Here is a 19781-nt window from a genome sequence, read left to right as displayed (position 1 = left end):
CATAGGTAATCATAAATTTTGTAGCAGAAATTTATTTTAAAGTAAAGGCAATCAAGTGAATTTTGAGGAGAGTGGATGAATTAAAAGATTACATTTCATTCTTCTGCTGTTTAATTAGTAAAACAAAGACTCTCAGATGACGAGAAATGAGTTTTCATTATTTGAAATTATGAGGTGAAAATCACAACTGTTACATTGCTGTGCTAGATGGAAAAGATGGAAGGTCCATTGTCTCCACAGGAAAGGAAATCATAATTAAATCAACACCCTAAGCAGCTGACAGGTGTTGGTTGATATACATGAACGGGGACAGTTGAAAATATGTGCCCTGACTGGGACTCGAACCCGGGATCTGCTGCTCACACTACCCATCTGAGCCATCGAGGGCACAGAGGACTGTGCGACTGCAGGGATTTATCCCTTGCACATTCCCCGTGAGACCCACATTCCCAACTTAATGTCCACACACTACATTTGTAGTGCCCCTGCCCACTACGCTCATTACTCGCGGCAGACAATCTTACTGAATCCCGTAAGAGTTCAGGCAATGTGTGTGTATCCGCACAGGAGGAGGAGGTCAATGGCCCGTTAACCTTAACTATATGGAGATGGTACTTGTTCTTTTTACCATCTCCATATAGGAAAGGGAATCAGTGTTGTTTGATAGTAGTTATGATGATTACAGTGAAGTATGTTTGAGTTATCCATATTGCTACTAGTAGACCTTTCAGACGAAATATTTAAATTGAGCTGCAGTAGTAACATGTGTAGCTGTTGCACCAAGTGGTACATAGACTTAAGGTGTTTATATGGAGGAATTGTTTTCTCGTGTTTTGATTTTCAAACACAGTCATGTATTCATTAAGGAGATAAGTCATGAGAACAGTATGTGCACAATTAAAGGTGTAATGTTATATAAATGTGTCAAAGTGCATGGTGTAGATCAAATGAGTCATTGAAACACGTAATATTTCACTTACAGCTGTCTATAGTTTGTTATATTGTCAGACATAAGCAAAACATGATCTCTTTTCAATCATTTATACAGTCTGTGCATTCTTTTCACGAGTAGTTAAAAAAGATATTTTTTAGACTGAAAGAATACTGTGAAGTGATATGGGAAAGACACTCTGTATGATGAATCACAGAAAGTTAATGGTGTTGACAATACAACATGCAACAAACCGGTACTGTGATAGTTGTAGAGAATGCTGGTTTAATAAGAGAGGCACTTGAATATGTGAATGGAGGCATTAAAATGTATTGAAATTGATTATTACAAGTTTCTTGACTGTGATATGGAGACTGGTGTAACAGACAAGCACTTCCATGTGGCATGCGTTACAAAGTGAACAGTCCGTCACAAACAGTCCAGAATTTGGGAAAGGTTATTGTAAAGCTTTATAAATCTGTTGAGAGAGTAATCCAAATTGAGAACCATAAACAAGAAAGGTTGTACTCCCATCTTCACAGTGCAATAATTCTGCCTTCATAGGAAACAAAAGTGCAAATGCAGTTTTGCTTGACTAGATAAACCAAGTATATGTGATGGCCTGTCACTGTTGCTAAGCAGTCTCTGCTGGTATTCTGAATTGCTATCAAATAGTAAACATACAGTGTTGAGGAAAAGTCCTCTCAAATCCTGGAAGGAATAGAGGGCCAGGGAAGGGGGGACGTCAATACAGTAAGCAAGCTCAAATGGATGTAGGTTGTAGTAGTTATACAGATATGAAAAGATTTGTGTAAGATAGACTAGGTTGGAAAGCTGCACCCAAGAAAGTAGCGGGAATCTAAAGGGAGTGTCATCTTCAGTTAGGGTGAAAACTTTGAAAGAAGTAAAACATTTCATCTTCATTAATGCCAGTTTTGTGTATGCTTTTTCTGGCACACAAAAGCAAAAATATATACATCCAGTTGTATTTTCATTTTTGCAGAAACGAGGGCCACAGAGATCAGTTGATATGATTGTATCAGCTGCTTTTCTCATAACACTGCTACTGCTGTCCTTCCTGAGTGTTGAGTTTCTTAAGGTCAGTGTGGATGAAAACACCTGTGACTCAGAGGTAGGCCAGAAATTTCAATGGTTTATTAGCAGAACTGATTGGCTAGGGCTTAGGTGCAGGTTTTATATTTTTTATTTGTGTACTTTTATATCTGTGACTTTTTCTGCATTCTGTGTTTCTAATTTCTGTAATGTTTCTTCTATGTCCTCCTATCCCTTACCTCGTTCTTCCTATCTCCTTAGTTTCAACTTGTTGATCTCTGGATGGTCTGTGCAATTCTTGAAATAAATTAGAAAGACATTTCTTTTTCCTTTGTTTGTTGCTATATGTGTCAAAGCTGAATGGCAATTAAAGCAAAGTTGTGTGTGTGTATGTGTTAGTAGGAAATGGTGCCAACACTATTGTTTAATAAAATTTGTAATTAATTACTCAAGTTTCAGAATTATAAACATGATTTTGGTATTGTCACTTTTTTTGTTCTTCAAATTTTAGGATTCATCAAAGCTCCATTCACAGTACAACCTTGAAGCTCTAATCTGGTGCCTGGTTTTGGGTGTTTTTCTTCTACGATTTATGACTTTGGGGACAAAGACAAACAGAAAATATCGGAATCTTTCTGTTCTGCTTACAGAGCAGGTAACATTTCTAGTTTTTGTATGTATAAAGTTTTTCTGCCTTCATTATAAGCAATGTGATCATTACTTATTTGGATTACTTTAATAGATAGTCATTTTATATTTCTTCGATCAGTATTATTGATTGCAGTTGAGCAAATAAGGATGGAATCACATTTTGGTGCAGAGTGAAAAATTCATTCTGAAAATATTAGTGTTTTTCTTTCATAGCGATATGCATGTAGCCTGCTTTAAAGTATTAGTTGATGATGGACTGCAAATAACTATCAATTATAACTGAGACCATGGCATTTCTACATATACTGACAAGATTCCAAAGACCTCTCCACTATAAACATACTGCAATTCCACCAACTGAAATTTTCAATATAAGTAGGAACAGGAGAAATCATTTTATTTTATGAACTATTTTGGTATTAATACTTCTGTTGATTTCAGTGTTACTTTTCCGCTGCTACTTTCCATTATTGGCTAAATGTTTTTATTTTCTTCAAGGAACATGGGTGAACTGAAACTATTTGTGCTAACAGATTATCATATGTTAACTACAGTTCAGTCTCACCCATAATATGGCCAGGTTTAAGGTAGCTAAACAAATATAAATAAGGCTATCCAGATATAAGATACTAAAGCATAGTTGAAAGCATAGTGCAATATCGTTACATGGCGAAAAGCATCATGCCAATATTATTCAATTGCTGTCCGTAAATTATTGGTATTGTTTGCTCGAAAAAAAGTAAAATGCAAAATTTTACTGAAGATTCCCTTTGTATACTGGATAAAAACTACTTATTTTGTGAGATTCCTTGTATTATCTTATAAAGAAAATCTTTTTCTCCAGTCATGACCAGTATGTTTGAAAGTTAAATGCTATTCACTGAAAGTTCTCTCTAAGTAACTGCATGAATGTCATCTTATGGGTTTTACTGTAAGAAACATCAATATACCATTCTTCAGTCTAGCTACACACACACACTGATGTTGGGGGAGGAGGGGTGGTTTGTACATGTGCTATGCCAAACATTCATGCTAGGAACAAATGTTAGTGCAGAGCAAACTTCTTTTATGAGGGATTTGATTGCAGCAGTTATATAAATAGGACTTCAACATAATGTACTACATTTAAGGCAAAAACAGATTATGAAAAACCCCATTTTTACTTTCATTTTTATATATTGGGGCCTGAATATATTGAATTTTTGTGTTGGTTCTTCCCACAAATGGTGTCTTGAATATCAGTTGTTCTGATTTCCAATCCATGGGAAATTAAGACTAAGGGTACATGTGTCTTATACATATCAGTGAATTTCTAATTAGGAGGAGGAGAGTGTTCAAGATTGGTTCTGTAACACATGTTTAAAACATCTCCAGTTAAAGCATGCAGGATAGTTTTATCACTCCCATCCAGGTGACACCCATTTTCAAGAGGAGACGGGGGCTGCAGACTGCTTACTGTTGAAGGATAAATGCACTCAAATATTTTGGAAACTCAATGAGGAACAGACATTTCTGTTCATCTGAGTATAATTCTCCTACATGCTGCCACCAGCTGTTGATGGTGTACAAGAGCTTTGAGTGCAAAACAATGTATAGGGACAGGAAAAAATCATTTTATTACATGAACAAATCGACTGTTACTTTTTGCCAAACTTCATTGTTATTTTGTCAGACTTCTTTGTTATTTTTTGTCTAATTCAGTGGTTTTTTGGCAAATTTTGTGTTTTTTGCTAAATTTTGCTTTAAATTTGGTGTCGTTTTTCTGCCACATTTGTTGATGTTTTTTGCTATGCCCTGTGTTTCTTGACAGAATCTGTGTTTTTTGCCAAATTCGGTGGTGTTATTTTTGCCAATTTTGGTGGTGTTTTTGTCCAAAATGTGTTGTTTTTTCCACATTTGGTGTTTTTTTTCCAAAATTTGGTGTCCTTTTTTACCAAATTCAGAGTTGTTTTTTGCTAAATTAAGTAGTGTTTTTGCAAAATTTGGTTGTGCTTTTTTTGCCAATGACTGAGCTATTTATGTTATCAAATCAAAATGTGTTATGCAGAAAATAAACTGTTGTTTTATGATTGCACACAAATCCCCAGCCTGGGGGAGGTTAGAAGCCAAAATGCAGTTTTAACATTCAGTAACTATGAGTTATGCACATTAAAAAAACTGCCATCCTTATTTTTATAACATTTTTATATATTGCAAAGTTACAGACGTTGCAATACGTGGTGAAAGTGCCGATTTCGTGTTGTTTTCCTAAAACCCACTAGTTTTGCATGACTGTTTTTGCAAAGTTTTCCTGTCCCTAGGAAGCTCTATAGAATTCGCTAATTTGGCAGTTATATCAGCATTTCTGTATATTTATCTGTTTAATATATATGAGTTGTTTTTCAGTTAAAAAAAGGAAATTAAAAACCTCCTGATTTGTACAAAACCCCTTTCCTTCACTACTATATTAAACTCTACCCGAGCGGGCCGTGAAGGCCCAGCAGCACCAACTGATTGCCGTGTCATCCTCAGCCCACAGGTGTCACTGGATGCAGACATGGAGGGGCATGTGGTCAGCGCACTAATCTCCTGGCTGTATGTCAGTTTATGAGATCAGAGCTGCTACTTCTCAGTCAAGTAGCTCCTCAGTTTGCTGTGTAAGCGCTGAGTGCACCCCGCTTGCCAGTAGCACTCAGCAGACCAGGTGGTCACCTTCCAAATGCTAGCCTATCCCAACAACACTTAACTTCAGTGAACTGACAGAAATCGTAGTTACTAATGCAGCAAGGCTGTTGCCTCCCCCCCCTCCCCCTTTTCATTCACACTAAACCAATTACTTTGTCCACTTTAACCGACTTAAAAAAAAAAAAAGAAAAAAAAATAGCAACGTTACAATCCCATCATGAATCAGATGCAGCAGAGCATTTTTGGCCTGAATGTCAATTGTAGAAAGTAAAATTCAGCAGCTAAACACATGTTTTCAGAATCAATCCTGGAATGTTTACATGCCTAATCAGAAGAGAGAATGATAAACTGCTTCACCAAAAACTGGATTTGGAAGTCCATGTAAACATACTAATAGTAGTGCCTGGATATCAAAGTTAAAATTCCATTTCAGTGTAGCATTGGAAACAGTTTGCATATAGTGGAGAGATCAGATACCTTACACACTTTTTATACAGGTTACTTCCACACAGTTGACCATATCAGAAACACAGCAGAGTTACAAAATTGTCCATACTGCTTATTGAACAATAGGGTGTTCACAGTTTCCTGACGTAATTGTGGACATCCTTTCCATGTGCTAGTTGTGTCATGTAAATTCACTGTCTTTGGATTATAGTGTTTTTTTCTGTCTGTGGCATGTTTTCAGACTATTTTTTCCCTCCTTAGATAAATCTGTATCTTCAGATAGAGCAAAAACCACACAAAAAAGAAGAACTGATGGTGGCAAACAGTGTTCTCAAGTTAGCAGCTGATCTTCTCAAGGTAGATATAATAGTATACATTATTGGATTATACTGTTTTCTTAAATACTGCATAGGTTCTTACTTGTAGTACCACTTAGTCAATAAAGTATATCCTTTAATTTTTACACTGAGACAAAAATAGTAAAACATTTTGTATTGATTATGACAGGAGTTGGAGAGTCCTTTCAAGATATCGGGACTATCAGCTAATCCATATCTCTATACCATTACAAAGGTAGTAATACTTTCGGCCCTCTCAGGAGTTCTTTCTGAAATGCTTGGATTCAAACTTAAGTTGCACAAGATCAAAATCAAGTAAAAATGTTGGGAATAATGGGACTCAACTTCTTTAAACATCCAGGTAATATAAACACTACATTACATTTTAATTTGTTTTGGTCATTATTACCCTAAATTCATTTGCCTACTCATTTCGTAGGCATTCTATTGAAAAATTTGTAAAATATTTTGTAAAAGTCTAAAAGTACATATAATCAACTCATAAAGATTAAGTAGCACAGTGGCTGAACTGGTTCCTGAAATTTTGCATAGTCAGTTCTGTACTTGGATCTCTCTTCATTTTGATAAATGCTTTCACATGTGAGGTTAAACTGCCTTTTCTGCACATTTATGAAAACATTATATGGACCTATCAGCAGTGAATATTTGTGTAACTACATGAGCCCTGCAATCCATTGTTACTGCTATTTTATTCTCTAATTTTGGTAATTACGTTTTCTACTACTGTTTCATTGTGAGAAGATTTTACTGTCTCAAGGCGGCTATAAAATTACTTCAATTGGTTCCTTCATTCCTGTGTGAAATATGTCAAGTAAATGCCATACCTTTTGATACTCCTTTTTCTGCTTTGCCTGTTGGCTGGACTCAGGTATGACTGAGGTGTTTGCAAAAGCAAATACAGTTACCTTTTCTGTTCAAAAATCATGTTGTAATGCCAAGCAGAACTAGAGTTAGAGAAGTAGAAATGGTGCTAGGCAACGTCATAGTTAACATATATTTCTGCTTGTGCCAATTCCCAGTGCGCTATAGCGCGATCCACACATATATTTCTGCTTGTGCCAATTCCCAGTGCGCTATAGCGCGATCCACACCAGTCTGTCCTTTCGTGAGTAATGAGTGTATCCAATGACTGTCGTAAATGACTGTTGATAAAGTCAAGCAGCAGCGAGCAACTGTTATGGGAGCACACCTCCAAGAGGTAAAGTCAGAGAAATACAGCAGAAATGGTTTCAAACTCTGTTGAAATGATATTTTAGCTGCGCAGACAGCTTGAAAGGAGGAGTGGTAATATTGCATTGGGAGCTATCAAACAACAATCCCCTACTAGCCGAAGATATACATAGATTTGGGGGACCAGTGTATGGTCATACCAGAGTAGGGTAATAGTTGATGGTGTAGGCATAGAGTACAGTTGTATGGAGAGTTTCCAACAGGAATGAATATAGGTAAGTGTAATGCAGTTTCAATTCATGGACATGGAGTTCAATGAACTCAGCTAGCATAAGGGTTATCTCACATTCAGGCTCGTTTGTTCGAACTGTTGTCTGAGCATAAATAATTCTTTGTTCAGATGCAGCATTCTGACTTGGCAACCATTAGAGCAGCAAGTGTTTTTATTAACAGATAGAAAATTGTGGGACTGGCAAGTGATGTACTTTCACAGGGGTTTCTATGCAACAGGAGAAGTCATATGATATATGTCATATGATTGGTAGTGTTACTTGAACCATGAGACTGCCGTATAGTTTAGTTATCTCAAAATGAGCAGTGATTTAATAGTAAAATTCCATTACTGAATAAATCTTTTGTAAGGGTGCCATAAGGTGAGAAGTTAACACATCCATGGGGCAGGACCAAGCTTAAGCTATAAACCAAACTGGAGAGTAATACGTAAGGTGTTCAAATACAGGTGAACTGCATGGGTGTTACAGAGAATATTTTGTATAGTTCGGGTTACCTCCAAAGCAGTAGTGAGGTTTGCTAATTTCCCATTCGCTGACTGTAAGTCTTGGACAACAGCGATTTTGAATTCCTCACATTGTTGTATCCATTCAGTTATGACTGTTTGGTTTTGTTGGGTAGTAGAAAGCAGATTGTCTTCCAAGCGCATAAGCCGCACATGTTGGCAGACAAGAATGCCACGATAGCTACATGCCAAGCAAGTGGCATGTTGAATAGCTGCATTCCATTGGTTGGGGCATCTGCTTGGTCAGGTACTCCGAAAACAGTTTTGAGTGTGGATACTGCTACATTGAACCATGCTTTTTTTACGTGGTGTGGTGGGATGGCATCAGTGATGCCACATAACTGTTCACGGACATTATTAATCACTTTGATTACATCTCGCACAGAACGCAGGGCTTGAAGTTCACTATAGCATGCTCACACTCCGTCAGCTTTCTAGTTATACATTGCAGTTTGGCTATGTCATTGTGAAACAGTAACAGTTTCATTTCTGCAAGGATCACACCTTGGTGGTGAGTATGCAGTTATTTGGGTTATAAGCCCACAAGCAGATTGTGCAATCACAACAATGATGGTAGACTCAACTACTTGGAAGACCCAAATTTACAATCCTACAAACGAGTTGAAAATGCATATCATCTGGAAATGAAATTTTCACTCCGCAGCAGAGTGTGCACTGATTTGAAACTTCATGGCAGATTAAAACTGTGTGCCGGACCGAGACTCAAACTTGGGACCTTTGCCTTTTGCGGGCAAGTGTTTCCAGAATGCAATTTTCACTCTGCAGCGGAGTGTGCACTGATTGAAACTTCCTGGCAGATTAAAACTGTGCGCCACACCTAGAGCACTCACCTGCGAAAGACAAAGGTCCCAAGTTCGAGTCACGGTCCGGCACACAGTTTTAATCTGCCAGAAAGTTTCATATTGTTTGCTCTTATGAAATGTGTCGTAGCTTAACAACCACTGGCACAGGATTCTCAAAAGTTTAAGTGTTGGCACCAAACTATGGCTCTCAAAGAAAACTAGAATCAGCATTTGTAATCTCAGATGCTTATGGGGTAGAGTTCGATTAATAGTATTACTGACTGGTTTTGGAAGGCAGTACATTACAGAATGACGACTACCACATACTTGACTGGGGAGTAAGGTAACCAATTTGGCTCTATGCTTATGTCAATGCCAGATTATATATTTTGACTGGAATAAAGGTTTGATACCCAGTGGGTGGGTACTTCTGCACTGTAAATTGGAAGTGACAGTGGTAGTCCTCAATATTTTCTCAGGGATAAGTGCATGGATTGGTAGCTGAAAATGCAGTTTTAAAAACAAAAACTTATTATGATGACACAAGTGTATGTAGTGAAACTAGAATCAGAATATTCTGTTCCTGTGGGAACTGTTATGCAGGCATACAATTCTTCAGTAACAAGGCAGCAACATAATGCATCACTGAAAGCAAGATAGCTTTAGTCATTATGAAGATTCAGTGGACATGTTTCAGTCAGATGTCAGATGGTGTTCAGTAGTTTATCCATGCAATCATTTTGGAAAAGATGCTCTTTGAGTGACAGTGAGCGTGAACACAGATGAGATCAACGAGGGCTTGGGTACAACATTGGCAATACGGTTAATACCGTAAGCTTCATACTGGATTGATGCATTTGGAAAATTCACTCCTCATGACAGAATTTGGAAGAGAGGAGCTAGTGGATATGATAGGGAGATGCAATGTCTCAGTGATTTTGGATAGGAATGATGAGATAGCAAAGCTGTATTGCTGGAAGATTTTAGCCAGAGAATGGTGTGGGTAGCTCAGCAGGAAAATAAGAATTAGACATGGGCATGCTAAACAAAACCAAGTAGTAGCCGGCGACAGTAACCAACCGAAGTTAATTCATGGCATATGATTGCCCATTCACTAAATGCTTAATACAAATACCCATTGGAAAAGTTCCACTGTTTCTCACTTTTGATTTCTTAAGATATGGTCTTCAGTATAGGGACCAAGCAATGTAAGTAATATACAATAATAATGAAGATTGCAAACACGAGACTGGATGGATAAAGTGTTAAAGCTCGTGTCACCTAGGACAGTGCTTCCGCGCATAGGGGTGGCGTGGAAAGGAAGCGTGTGGGGATGAGAACTGCGAATGCGCGGCAGCAGAGAGTAAGCAAACAAAGTCCACATTGCCAAACTGCATTGCTGCAGATAACAGTCAGGCTCATTTGCATACGGTACATTGTATTATGCATTCAAATCTATGAGGAGAATAATAAGTATTAAAACCAATTTCGATCAATCGTCGTGAGAGAAATATTAACTCACGTCATTAATTCATGTCCACTGCTCCACAGCTTTACTCTGCGTAACGTCGGGAGGCTAGAACAGTTGACACAGCTTTGTGAAGACGAGAAGTACAATTTTTCTCAAAACGACATCGAAACTGCTTGCAATTGTGTGTGTGTGTGTGTGTGTGTGTGTGTGTGTGTGTGTGTGTGTGTGACGATAGTTCAGGTTAATCACTGCATGTAAAAAAGAATTAGTGGTAGAAAAGATTAATGCAAAAGACTACCATAAAAATGGTCAGTAAGTTGTCATATTTTTCATTGTTAACGGGCATTAGGAGTGTAAACTAACACATTCGATATTACAGTGAGAGACTGCATTTGAAATCCATTGAACAAGCAAACAATTAACCCATTGAACCAGCAAACAATTATCCGTCATCTGGGAATAACTCCAGGGAATCTGACCGATAACATCGAAAAGTAACAGTTACTGTCATTTTAGGCCCTTCTCCAGTTCATGCCTTGAAAATGACAGAGGTTTACAACATCGTGGGAGAAGCTTAACTTCTCGGTGGACAATATGCTGAACATTATAATCTGCATAATTAAAAGGATACAAAGTCCTAATCAAAAAAGCTAGGAAGTTCTCATTATTGTGTATGCAACTGATATGTTGACAGGCACATTTTTTAAACCATCAGTCTTTGAAACTGAGAAATATTATTACTTTGTTCCAAAGTCTACATCATAATACCATCGTCATTTCTATTTGAGTCTGCTTCTGAATGATCTGATTTTAAATTTGCGATGATGGGTTCAAGGCTTACATCCATCATCACTTCCCTGTCAAATTCTTCTCTCTGAAGCTTTTCACCATGCCACACAGTCTGTGCCCATGCTACAGGTGGGATGTTGTCTGTTGCCCCATTGTCTATTGCCTCATGCACAAGCGATTCACTGTATGTTATCTTGAATGTCTTGTTTTTTTCTCCCACATAGCTTTAAAACCCTTTGCCCAAGTTAATTTCATGAGGCTACAATCACAGTGACACGTGGGGGTGCAAAACTGGGTGATCCCATTCAGGTGCAAGGAAGTCTGGTTTGTACGTTCTGTCATGTGACTTGTACAGTATAAATTAATGAGCTGCAGGAGATCTGCTTTTCTGGTGTTTATAATTTTTTTTTCTTTTTTTTTTTTCTGTAAGAACTGAATTATAACTGGCAATGACCGACTTTGAAGCAAGGTATGACAAGAATTGTGAATCACGTCACGAAAATGGCAGCATTCATTGCCGAATGGTAATCACTGCTGTTTTTCTTGCACATAAATATAAGTTTATTCTCAAGAGTCAGCATGCAGAATAATTATCTGAGAACCTATCCCTATGAGAACTTTAAAACTGCCAGTATCATCACTCATTTTGCAGCAGGTCTTCTTGGAATGATTCTAATTGACCCATGTTTCATCAAGGTAATACACTGTTGAACTACCTCCTTCTCTTGTCTCATGAATCTTCATATGGGATATAGTTCATGCTGCACCTAGCTCACCTGTTTGAACTAAAAAATCTCTTCTTAACACGTCTGGAACCAACGTCTTAAAATTCTTTACGTTAGCGGAGCACTTGCCATTGAAGCCTGCATAACTGTAACACATTTTTGTTATGTCGGGTATTCATCATTCATGTGGAGCACTTTAAAACATTGTTGTTAAAACTATCCATTTGTGTTACAAGTTCCTTGAAATTTCAATGCTTTCCAGGCCACACGAAACCAACTGTTTCTACGGTTGCTACTGCTCTGACACTTTCTTCTACAATTCTCTTTACAGTTCTCTTGGTCGACACCTCATGGTTCTGGAGTCTGTTCTTGTGTTTTCCAATGTCAACAGTAGGAGACCTGCTTTTAAATTCACATTTGAAAAAGTTGTAAATGCGGTAAATAGTCCGCCTCACCTGCTTGTGAAGCACTTTACGTTTATTGCCATCACCTGACTTTTTTTTAATCGCATTTAAACATTTACAAGATAAGCATTCACAACTATACAGCGGCGAGGGAAAAAAAAGAAGGAAACAAAAAAACTTAAAGTTGGATGAATTATTTGGTTGTTGCGAAGTGCGGCAACAGTGCAGCATGTAGGAGCGAGATTCTTGCTCTCTAGCTGTAACTCTCTGCTAGCCGCTTGGAAAGAGAATGAATATTATTGGTCACCAGTGGCTAGTTGAGGGGGATGCGCTGAACAGCTGAAAATTGGGCCACCTTCTTACATGACGTGGACAATAATTGTATACAATGCTAAGCAACTCTGCCAATCCCTCGGAATTACGTCAACAAACCTTTCGTTCACCCATTGGCAAGGGGTGTGTGTAGTGTGAGGCAGTTGTCAGGGGTGCTAGCCTTTTACACTGACACTCAGTTCAGTGGGGGGGGGGGGGGGGATTTGAAGTGTATGTATCCCACAAACTAGCCTTTTGAGTCGCGAATATACATTAAGTCTGAACACCTTGTCAAGTTATAAAAACGGTGTAGCAAAAAAAGCCTCTTTAAGCCTGTAGTAGAGTTGGAGTCACACATCCACTTCCAAGGGGGATGCTCACTAAAGTGTGAACTGGGCTGAATTCTTGCACTGCTAAAAGTGCAGAATGGGAAAATCAGGTGCATGAACCCATAGTTGCAAATGGCAGGCAACTCTTTTATGAGAAGGTTAAGAAGAATAGGCAGTATCTGGGTGGGCTTAATGGAACAGCATAGTTAGTAGCATGGGGTATTCGGAAGGGAGTTACACAGGGAAGGGAGTTACACAGCACACGTTAGAATGATCATACAGTACATACAAAATATTAAAACACCTAATGCATCATATAATAATTATCACACTAGTTACTATATTGTCCAAAGTAATAGTGTATTATGCTGCCATCATTACGTATGCTTTAGAGGAAGTTCAAGTACGGGTCCCTTTTTGCTACTCTAAATGGCTGGCTGATGTAAGCCAGTGCATCTCTAAAAGAAATTCAAGGGTGGAGAGTAAAAGTTCTTATTGGCACACCATCCAGAATTTCAGCTGTATGAAAATTCAGATAAATTGTACCTGAATCTGTAACCAAGGCAATAATAACACCAGCATAAAACAATCTGCATTATGTAATTCTTGAAGCTTTCCTGGTGTACTGAATGTTCGATGAGGTTTCGGGATATCAGCTGCATCATCTTTGACTTCTTGCCACAATATTTTGGCTGGCAATCATCCAGCCATCTTCAGGTGAGTGTCCATCACTGGAGACTGCAAGTTCATGGCGTCAGCTTTATAGCAAAAAATTGGCGCGGAACGCTTGCGCACTGGCAGCAGTCACAGGAGTGCCCTCTATCAAAATCCGTGCCCTCTGGAAATACTGTTCTGTCTGTGGTGTGCAGGCGCATGCGTAATGGTGAAAACTACATGTGGGCCCTACGTCAGATGTCGCCAGACGTGTCGTTATGAAGAAACTGTCTTCTCTCAGAAGAAATTAGAGGTCACTGAATCCCAAGCCTTGTCCAGTTGAAAACCGCCGTCACGATTTTTAAGATTTTGTGCTAGGAATATCCCCACAGATTCTTCAGTTACTGAATCCCAAAAAGTTCTCATTGGGACCAAGATTTTTGTGGCAGAAAAATCCATAGCATGACCTGTGGTAACACAATGCTCAGCTACAGCCGACTTACTGGGCTACAAAAGATGAGTTTGATGTTCCATGTTCAAAGCACTTTCTTCAAAGTCTTCCATAAAAAAGAAAGGGCACTTGGTTCGGCAGAACTTAAACCGAGAGTCTTCTGGTGATATGTAGATGACACTTTTGTAGTGTGGCCCCATGGTGAAGAACAACTTGTCACTTTTATTACGACATCTGAATGCAATCCACAAGAACATTCAGTTTACGATGGCAATAGAGAAGAGTGGTTGCTTGCCGTTTATGGACGTCTTGGTTACAAGGAGGGTGGATGGGTCATTAGGGCATTCTTTACCTGCAAGCATTGAGTTGCCATCACCCTTCACAAACTACCAGCATCCTTAGAACTTTGGTGCACTGAGCTCATGTTGTTTCTGATGGAGACAGCCTTACAAACAGTTGGAATATCTACAGTCAGTGTTCAGAGGTAATGGTTACTCTCCTCATCAGATTGCACAGTCCTAAGAAGGAAGAAACGTGACCATCCACAACATCAAGAAGATAAGGAGTGTTCAAGTCTAGAGCGTTCCTTCCATATGTCGGCAACCTTTCATCTAAAGTAGGAAGGATCCTAAGAAAACATTAAGTTAAAGTAATCTTTGGCCACCGGCGAAGATAAGTGCCCTTCTCACAGATCTGGGTCTGTGGAAGGCTGGGATCTACAAAACTCCTTGCCAGTGTGTCAGACGACACACACAGTGCATGAAAGGTGTGTTGAACATGAACGCCACACTTGCCTTTTGCAGCCCAGTAAGTCAGACGTAGCTGAGCATTGTGTTACCACAGGACGCACTATGGATTTTTCTGCCACGAAAATCTTAGTCCCAGCGAGAACTTTTTGGGATTCAGTAATTGAAGAATCTGTGGAGGTCAATTGGACAAGGCTTGGGACCCGGTGATTTCTGTAAGAGTGTTTATTCATAATCTGACATTTGTTTTTAGCGACACAAGCCCACATTCAGGCAGAGGGCGGACATGTAGTTTTCTCTGTTATGCTTGCTCTCGCACGCCACAGATAGAACAGTATTTCCAGAGGTTGCAGATTTCAGTAGAGGATGCTCCTGTGACTGCCGCCAATATGCATGCGTTTCCGTTTTGCCAGCCAAACAATAGTAGCAAGAACTCAAGATGATTCGGCTGCGATCCCGAAACTTCATCAGTCAGCATTATAACTAAACATTCCTGTCAAAGTAATAGACAGCAGTTTGCGCCAACAGAAGGTCGTCAGTGGGGTGATTTTGTAGGGTCACTAGAATTGGCAGCTCAAAAATGGGAGAATTGGGATGGCACCTGGTTATTAACTTTATTGATGGTTGTTTCTCATTCGACCATTTGCGGAAAAACCTTGTCAGATCAACACATTTTTGCAAAGCATTTGCAAAATGCACCTAGGAATAATGACTACTGTGGGGCAAAGGGTAGTAATTTTTCTAAGCTACAGCTGTAGAATGGTGGTAGCAGCATAGTGAGTAGGCAACAATGCACCCATCTGAGTGGACCTCAACAGCTGAATCCGCAGTTTCCAGTCCTCGTCACAAGGTTTGACTAGTATGGCTTTCTTGGCTGTAGGTGAGTCTACAGACTAAGCTCTTAATGACAGTTCACCACTGAATATAAAGGAAGAGACAAATGGAAATAAAAGTGTATACAATGTTGTGTGCATTATTCTAGTGACTTTGGTTTATCTATGTAAGGATGATCAGTTCGAGTAAACATTGCATAAAATGCTCCAGATTGGCTATCAGAACTATAACCCTGTACCTGCAGCTGATGATGAAACAATTGCTACTAGGAAAGAAGAGAAATTGCTTTATCCTACATCCCCAGCAATTAGGAAATTGTGTCACTTCAATGGAGACCTCTGATAAAACAATGTCCTGTGGATTATGACAGAGAGTAGAATAGATTACAACAGGGGAGTGAAATAGAAAGAACTGTTGTAACTGTTTAAGAATAGTCCATCGGCACCACTCTGACCATAGTGTTTATAGGTACCGAGAATGGAGAGGACATCTTGACTATGACAGAAACTAAGTTGTGTTCTAACAGCATATGGCTTGTTTCTGGGTGGCTCTTATCAGAGCAGCAGGCTGAGGCATTCCCTGATAAGATTTTAGGCTGTCAAAGTGAACACTCACAGGGTATTTGATTAGTTGTAACTCTGCATTGATTGACAGATTAAACATATGATCTGGTAAGCACCTTAAAAAGGGGAGTAAACTTAATTGTCTTTCTCTTCTCGATTGCAAGATTGCACAGTAAGAGACAGTCACCTGGCTGATACGGGGGTAGTACTGCTTCTTTATTCCTTCTCTGCAACTGTTTGGCTGTAGCTTTAATGTTATTATGTCGTACTTGGGACCAGATTGTTTTAAGTCTGTATGCCAAGCTCTGCATCTCCTTTGGGTCTATGCCCAGTGGTAGTGTGTTTGTTTCAAAGGGGGAGCTCATGGGAAGGCTGTAAACTATCTTGCAAGGAGTCTGTCCAGTGCATGTGTGAATTCTGCTATTGCCAGCAGGTAGGATGAATGGGACATACCAGGCTGAAGAGAATGTGTTCTGTTCACATAATACAGTGTTTGATAGATGGTTTTATGAACTCGCTCAATACGGTCATTAGTGTTTGGACTGAAGGGGGTAGTCGTCCACTTTTAATTCCAAGCAGTTTACACACTTGGCAAATAATGACATTAAAGTTGTTCTCTCTGATCAGTTAAAATGACATCAGGACTGCCAAATGGCAGTACCTGGTGGTTTACAAATGCCTTAGACACATTATTTGCTTCACATCAGCAATTGGCATTGTATTAGGTATCGGGAAAGTGATCAGTATTGACAGAATATACCTATTCTTCTGCTGGGTTTGGGAGAAGGCTCCCATTATGTTCAAATGCTCTGGAAACTTCCAATAAACTCTCCAAAGAAATTTGCAACCGCATTGGGTGTGACATCTGGGTGCACGGCAAGCATGGGCATGTGTACTTATTGACGTCATGGACCTGGCCCTGCCACCAATAGCAGATAGCAATGCGGGCATTTGTAATCTGTTTGATGCAATGATAAACTTCTATGCCATGGCATCATTAAGCAATGATTCGGGTTTGGAGCTACTTTGATATTTCTAACAGATTTCCAAAAAGCAGTTTTTCAGTACAAGATACCATCTTGAGACACAAATTCAGGCAGCGTGGCATACTGTTGGCAATCTGGGTCCTCTCTCTGTATGTCTTTTAATTCTGATGTTAACACTTAATCTGCTTGCAGCATTTGAGGGCATTGGCATTCTAGTGCAGTTTTCCAGGCTTTTGGCATACTTTGTAATCATATTTTGCTAACTTTAAAGCCGACTGTGTCAGGTGGCTACTGGAGGATGGCTTGGTACCGTGGCAAATTTCTTGCCATATGAATAACTTTTGAAGTACTTGACACAAACATTAAAACCAACAACTCTCTTTCTGTAGTACCACAGTTAATTTCAGCTTGTTGGGCTGGTGAGAAGCATAACCAATAGGTCTTCCATGACTATGGGGCTCTTGGTTTAGGATGACACCTATGGCAAAGTCCATGGCATCACAGGAGATTAGAAACAGCTTATCAGAGTGAGGATATATAAGTAAGGGTGAACTTTTCATTGCCTCTTAATTTTTACACAGAATTGTCAGTGTGTAAAACTTCCAATGTTTTGGCCACTATTGCAAAGTGGCCTTCTTTGAGGAAGGCCACTTCTAATAGTGGTTGAAAAGTCAGAAGTTTTACACATTACCAATGCAATTACAGACCCAGAAGAATTTCATTGATAGTGACAACGGCTGCAGAAGCCTACACTTACATTTTTATATAGAATTTTCACTTTCTGCAGACCATTAGAAGTTACTCCTTTCTTCAACAATCTGAGTAAGGATTTAGTCACAGTAACATAATACCGAGCGAGGTGGCGCAGTGGTTAGACACTGGACTCGCATTCGGAAGGACGACGGTTCAATCCCGCGTCCGGCCATCCTGATTTAGGTTTTCCGTGATTTCCCTAAATCACTCCAGGCAAATGCCGGGATGGTTCCTCTGAAAGGGCACGGCCGACTTCCTTCCCCATCCTTCCCTAATCCGATGAGACCGATGACCACGCTGTCTGGTCTCCTTCCCCAAACAACCAACACAGTAACATAATCCTTAACAAATCAATAGTAATAATTTCCTACCTGAGGAAGCTTTGCAATTCCTTTACGTTTGTAGGAGCGGGGAAATTATCTATGGCATCTGTCAGTTGTGGGTCAAGCTTTACCCTGTCGGAGATAATAGTGTCCCAAGTAATGAACTTGCAACTCTGCAAAGGAGCATTTTTTCCTATTTCAAACTTAACTGCACATTGTATAGCCTAGTCAATACATTTCTCAGTTGTTCTGCGTGCTCCTTTGATGATTCAGGAGAACACTTAGTCATCTAAATAACCCGAACAGGTTGTGGGTTTCAAGTCTTGTAACAGTAAATCAGCAAATCTCTTAAATTGGCGAGTGTGTTTCTAGGGCCAAATGGCATCTGCAAAAACTCGTACAAGCCAGATGGCACAATGAAAGCTTGTTTTTGGCTAGACCTGAGGGGCTATTGGAACATTAAAATAGCCCAAACGCATCTTAAGAGTAGTGGAAAACTTACAGTTGCCTAATCTGTCCAATGTTTCGTTAGTACTTGTCAAGGAATAGTTGCCACTGGTCTTAAGCGAATTTACTGCTACCTTGTCTACATGCAGGCGATAGGTCTTCTCGCTGTGAATTGATTTAAGTGCAATTCCAGTTGGTCTCAGCCAGGGGCTAGCTGATGGCTGAATAATTCCTGCATCAAGTTGTTGTTGGATTCTTTCTTCCACAACAGATCGTAACTTATACAAAATTCAATACAATATCTGGACAGTTGACGTTGCATTTCCAGTAGGAAAATTTCATGGTATACATGATCAGTAGCCAACAAGTATTGCCTCTCTTCAAATAACCACAAATACTCCTCTAAAACAGGATATAGCGAACTCTGCATGGAATTGGTCAAATGTGATGAGTTTTGCTATTGCTGCTTAAGTGGTGGTGTGATTGTGTACAGTTTTCGGATTGCTAATAATTTCTCTCCTTTCTTAATTCTCTCTTCCGATAAGCAATCTTCACACTTGGTTACTTTTTGCATACTGGCCAGTATGTGTATCACTACTATGCTTTGTACTTCAGAATTGTCTAGATACGCCAGAATTCTCACATTTTCTCCCAACGTTTCTGCTCTACACAGGCCTCATCTCATGTGCACCTGTACTCTGTCAGTATTATCATCTTGGCAGAATGGATCAACCAAAAATATGATCCTTTTAGACTCCTTCATTTTGACTGTCAACCAGAGAATTCTTCCAGTGCCACTATTTACTTTCACAAGAGAGGCTGCCTTTAACGGCAAGATACACAGTGTCCCCTTCCCCAGATTTCCTCGCACCTGTGAGGTTCTGTTGCTGTGAAAATGATGAATTGCTTCGCCGAATTTGACAATGGGGGGACCGGAAATCAGTTGTGCCCTGAAACCGGCGCAGGAAATCATTTCCTATATGACGTTAAATTCAACCCTTCTCTGCTTTATAGCTTCCATCTCAAACTCATAAAAAGTTGCATCAGATGTTAGCTAACTGTGGGATTTGTCACTTCACTACATAAACCACTAATAAGAAAGTGGAGCAGTCTTAATGGA

At 39.4% G+C, this 19781-nt stretch overlaps 1 protein-coding gene across 5 annotated transcripts in view; it reads left to right on the top strand.

The window, feature by feature from the left end:
• LOC124595478 (protein phtf) overlaps positions 1-19781 on the top strand; it is a 191902-nt gene that overhangs the window by 159931 nt on the left and 12190 nt on the right. For 4 of the 5 annotated variants that reach the window (XR_006978210.1, XR_006978212.1, XR_006978213.1 and 1 more), the window contains 4 exons: positions 1935-2063; positions 2496-2639; positions 6008-6103; positions 6254-6445. Coding sequence is in view for 1 of the 5 variants with exons in the window: in XM_047134237.1 (XP_046990193.1) it covers positions 1935-2063; positions 2496-2639; positions 6008-6103; positions 6254-6403 (519 nt within the window). In the remaining 4 variants the exon portion in view is untranslated. The remainder of the gene's footprint in view (positions 1-1934; positions 2064-2495; positions 2640-6007; positions 6104-6253; positions 6446-19781) is intronic. The other variant, XR_006978211.1, reaches the window with a different exon arrangement.

The sequence above is a fragment of the Schistocerca americana genome, chromosome 2 (genome assembly GCF_021461395.2).
Source record: "Schistocerca americana isolate TAMUIC-IGC-003095 chromosome 2, iqSchAmer2.1, whole genome shotgun sequence".
Taxonomy (NCBI): domain Eukaryota; kingdom Metazoa; phylum Arthropoda; class Insecta; order Orthoptera; family Acrididae; genus Schistocerca; species Schistocerca americana.
The sequence above is the reverse complement of the archived record's forward strand: the minus strand, read 5'-3'. Positions and strand labels throughout refer to the sequence as shown.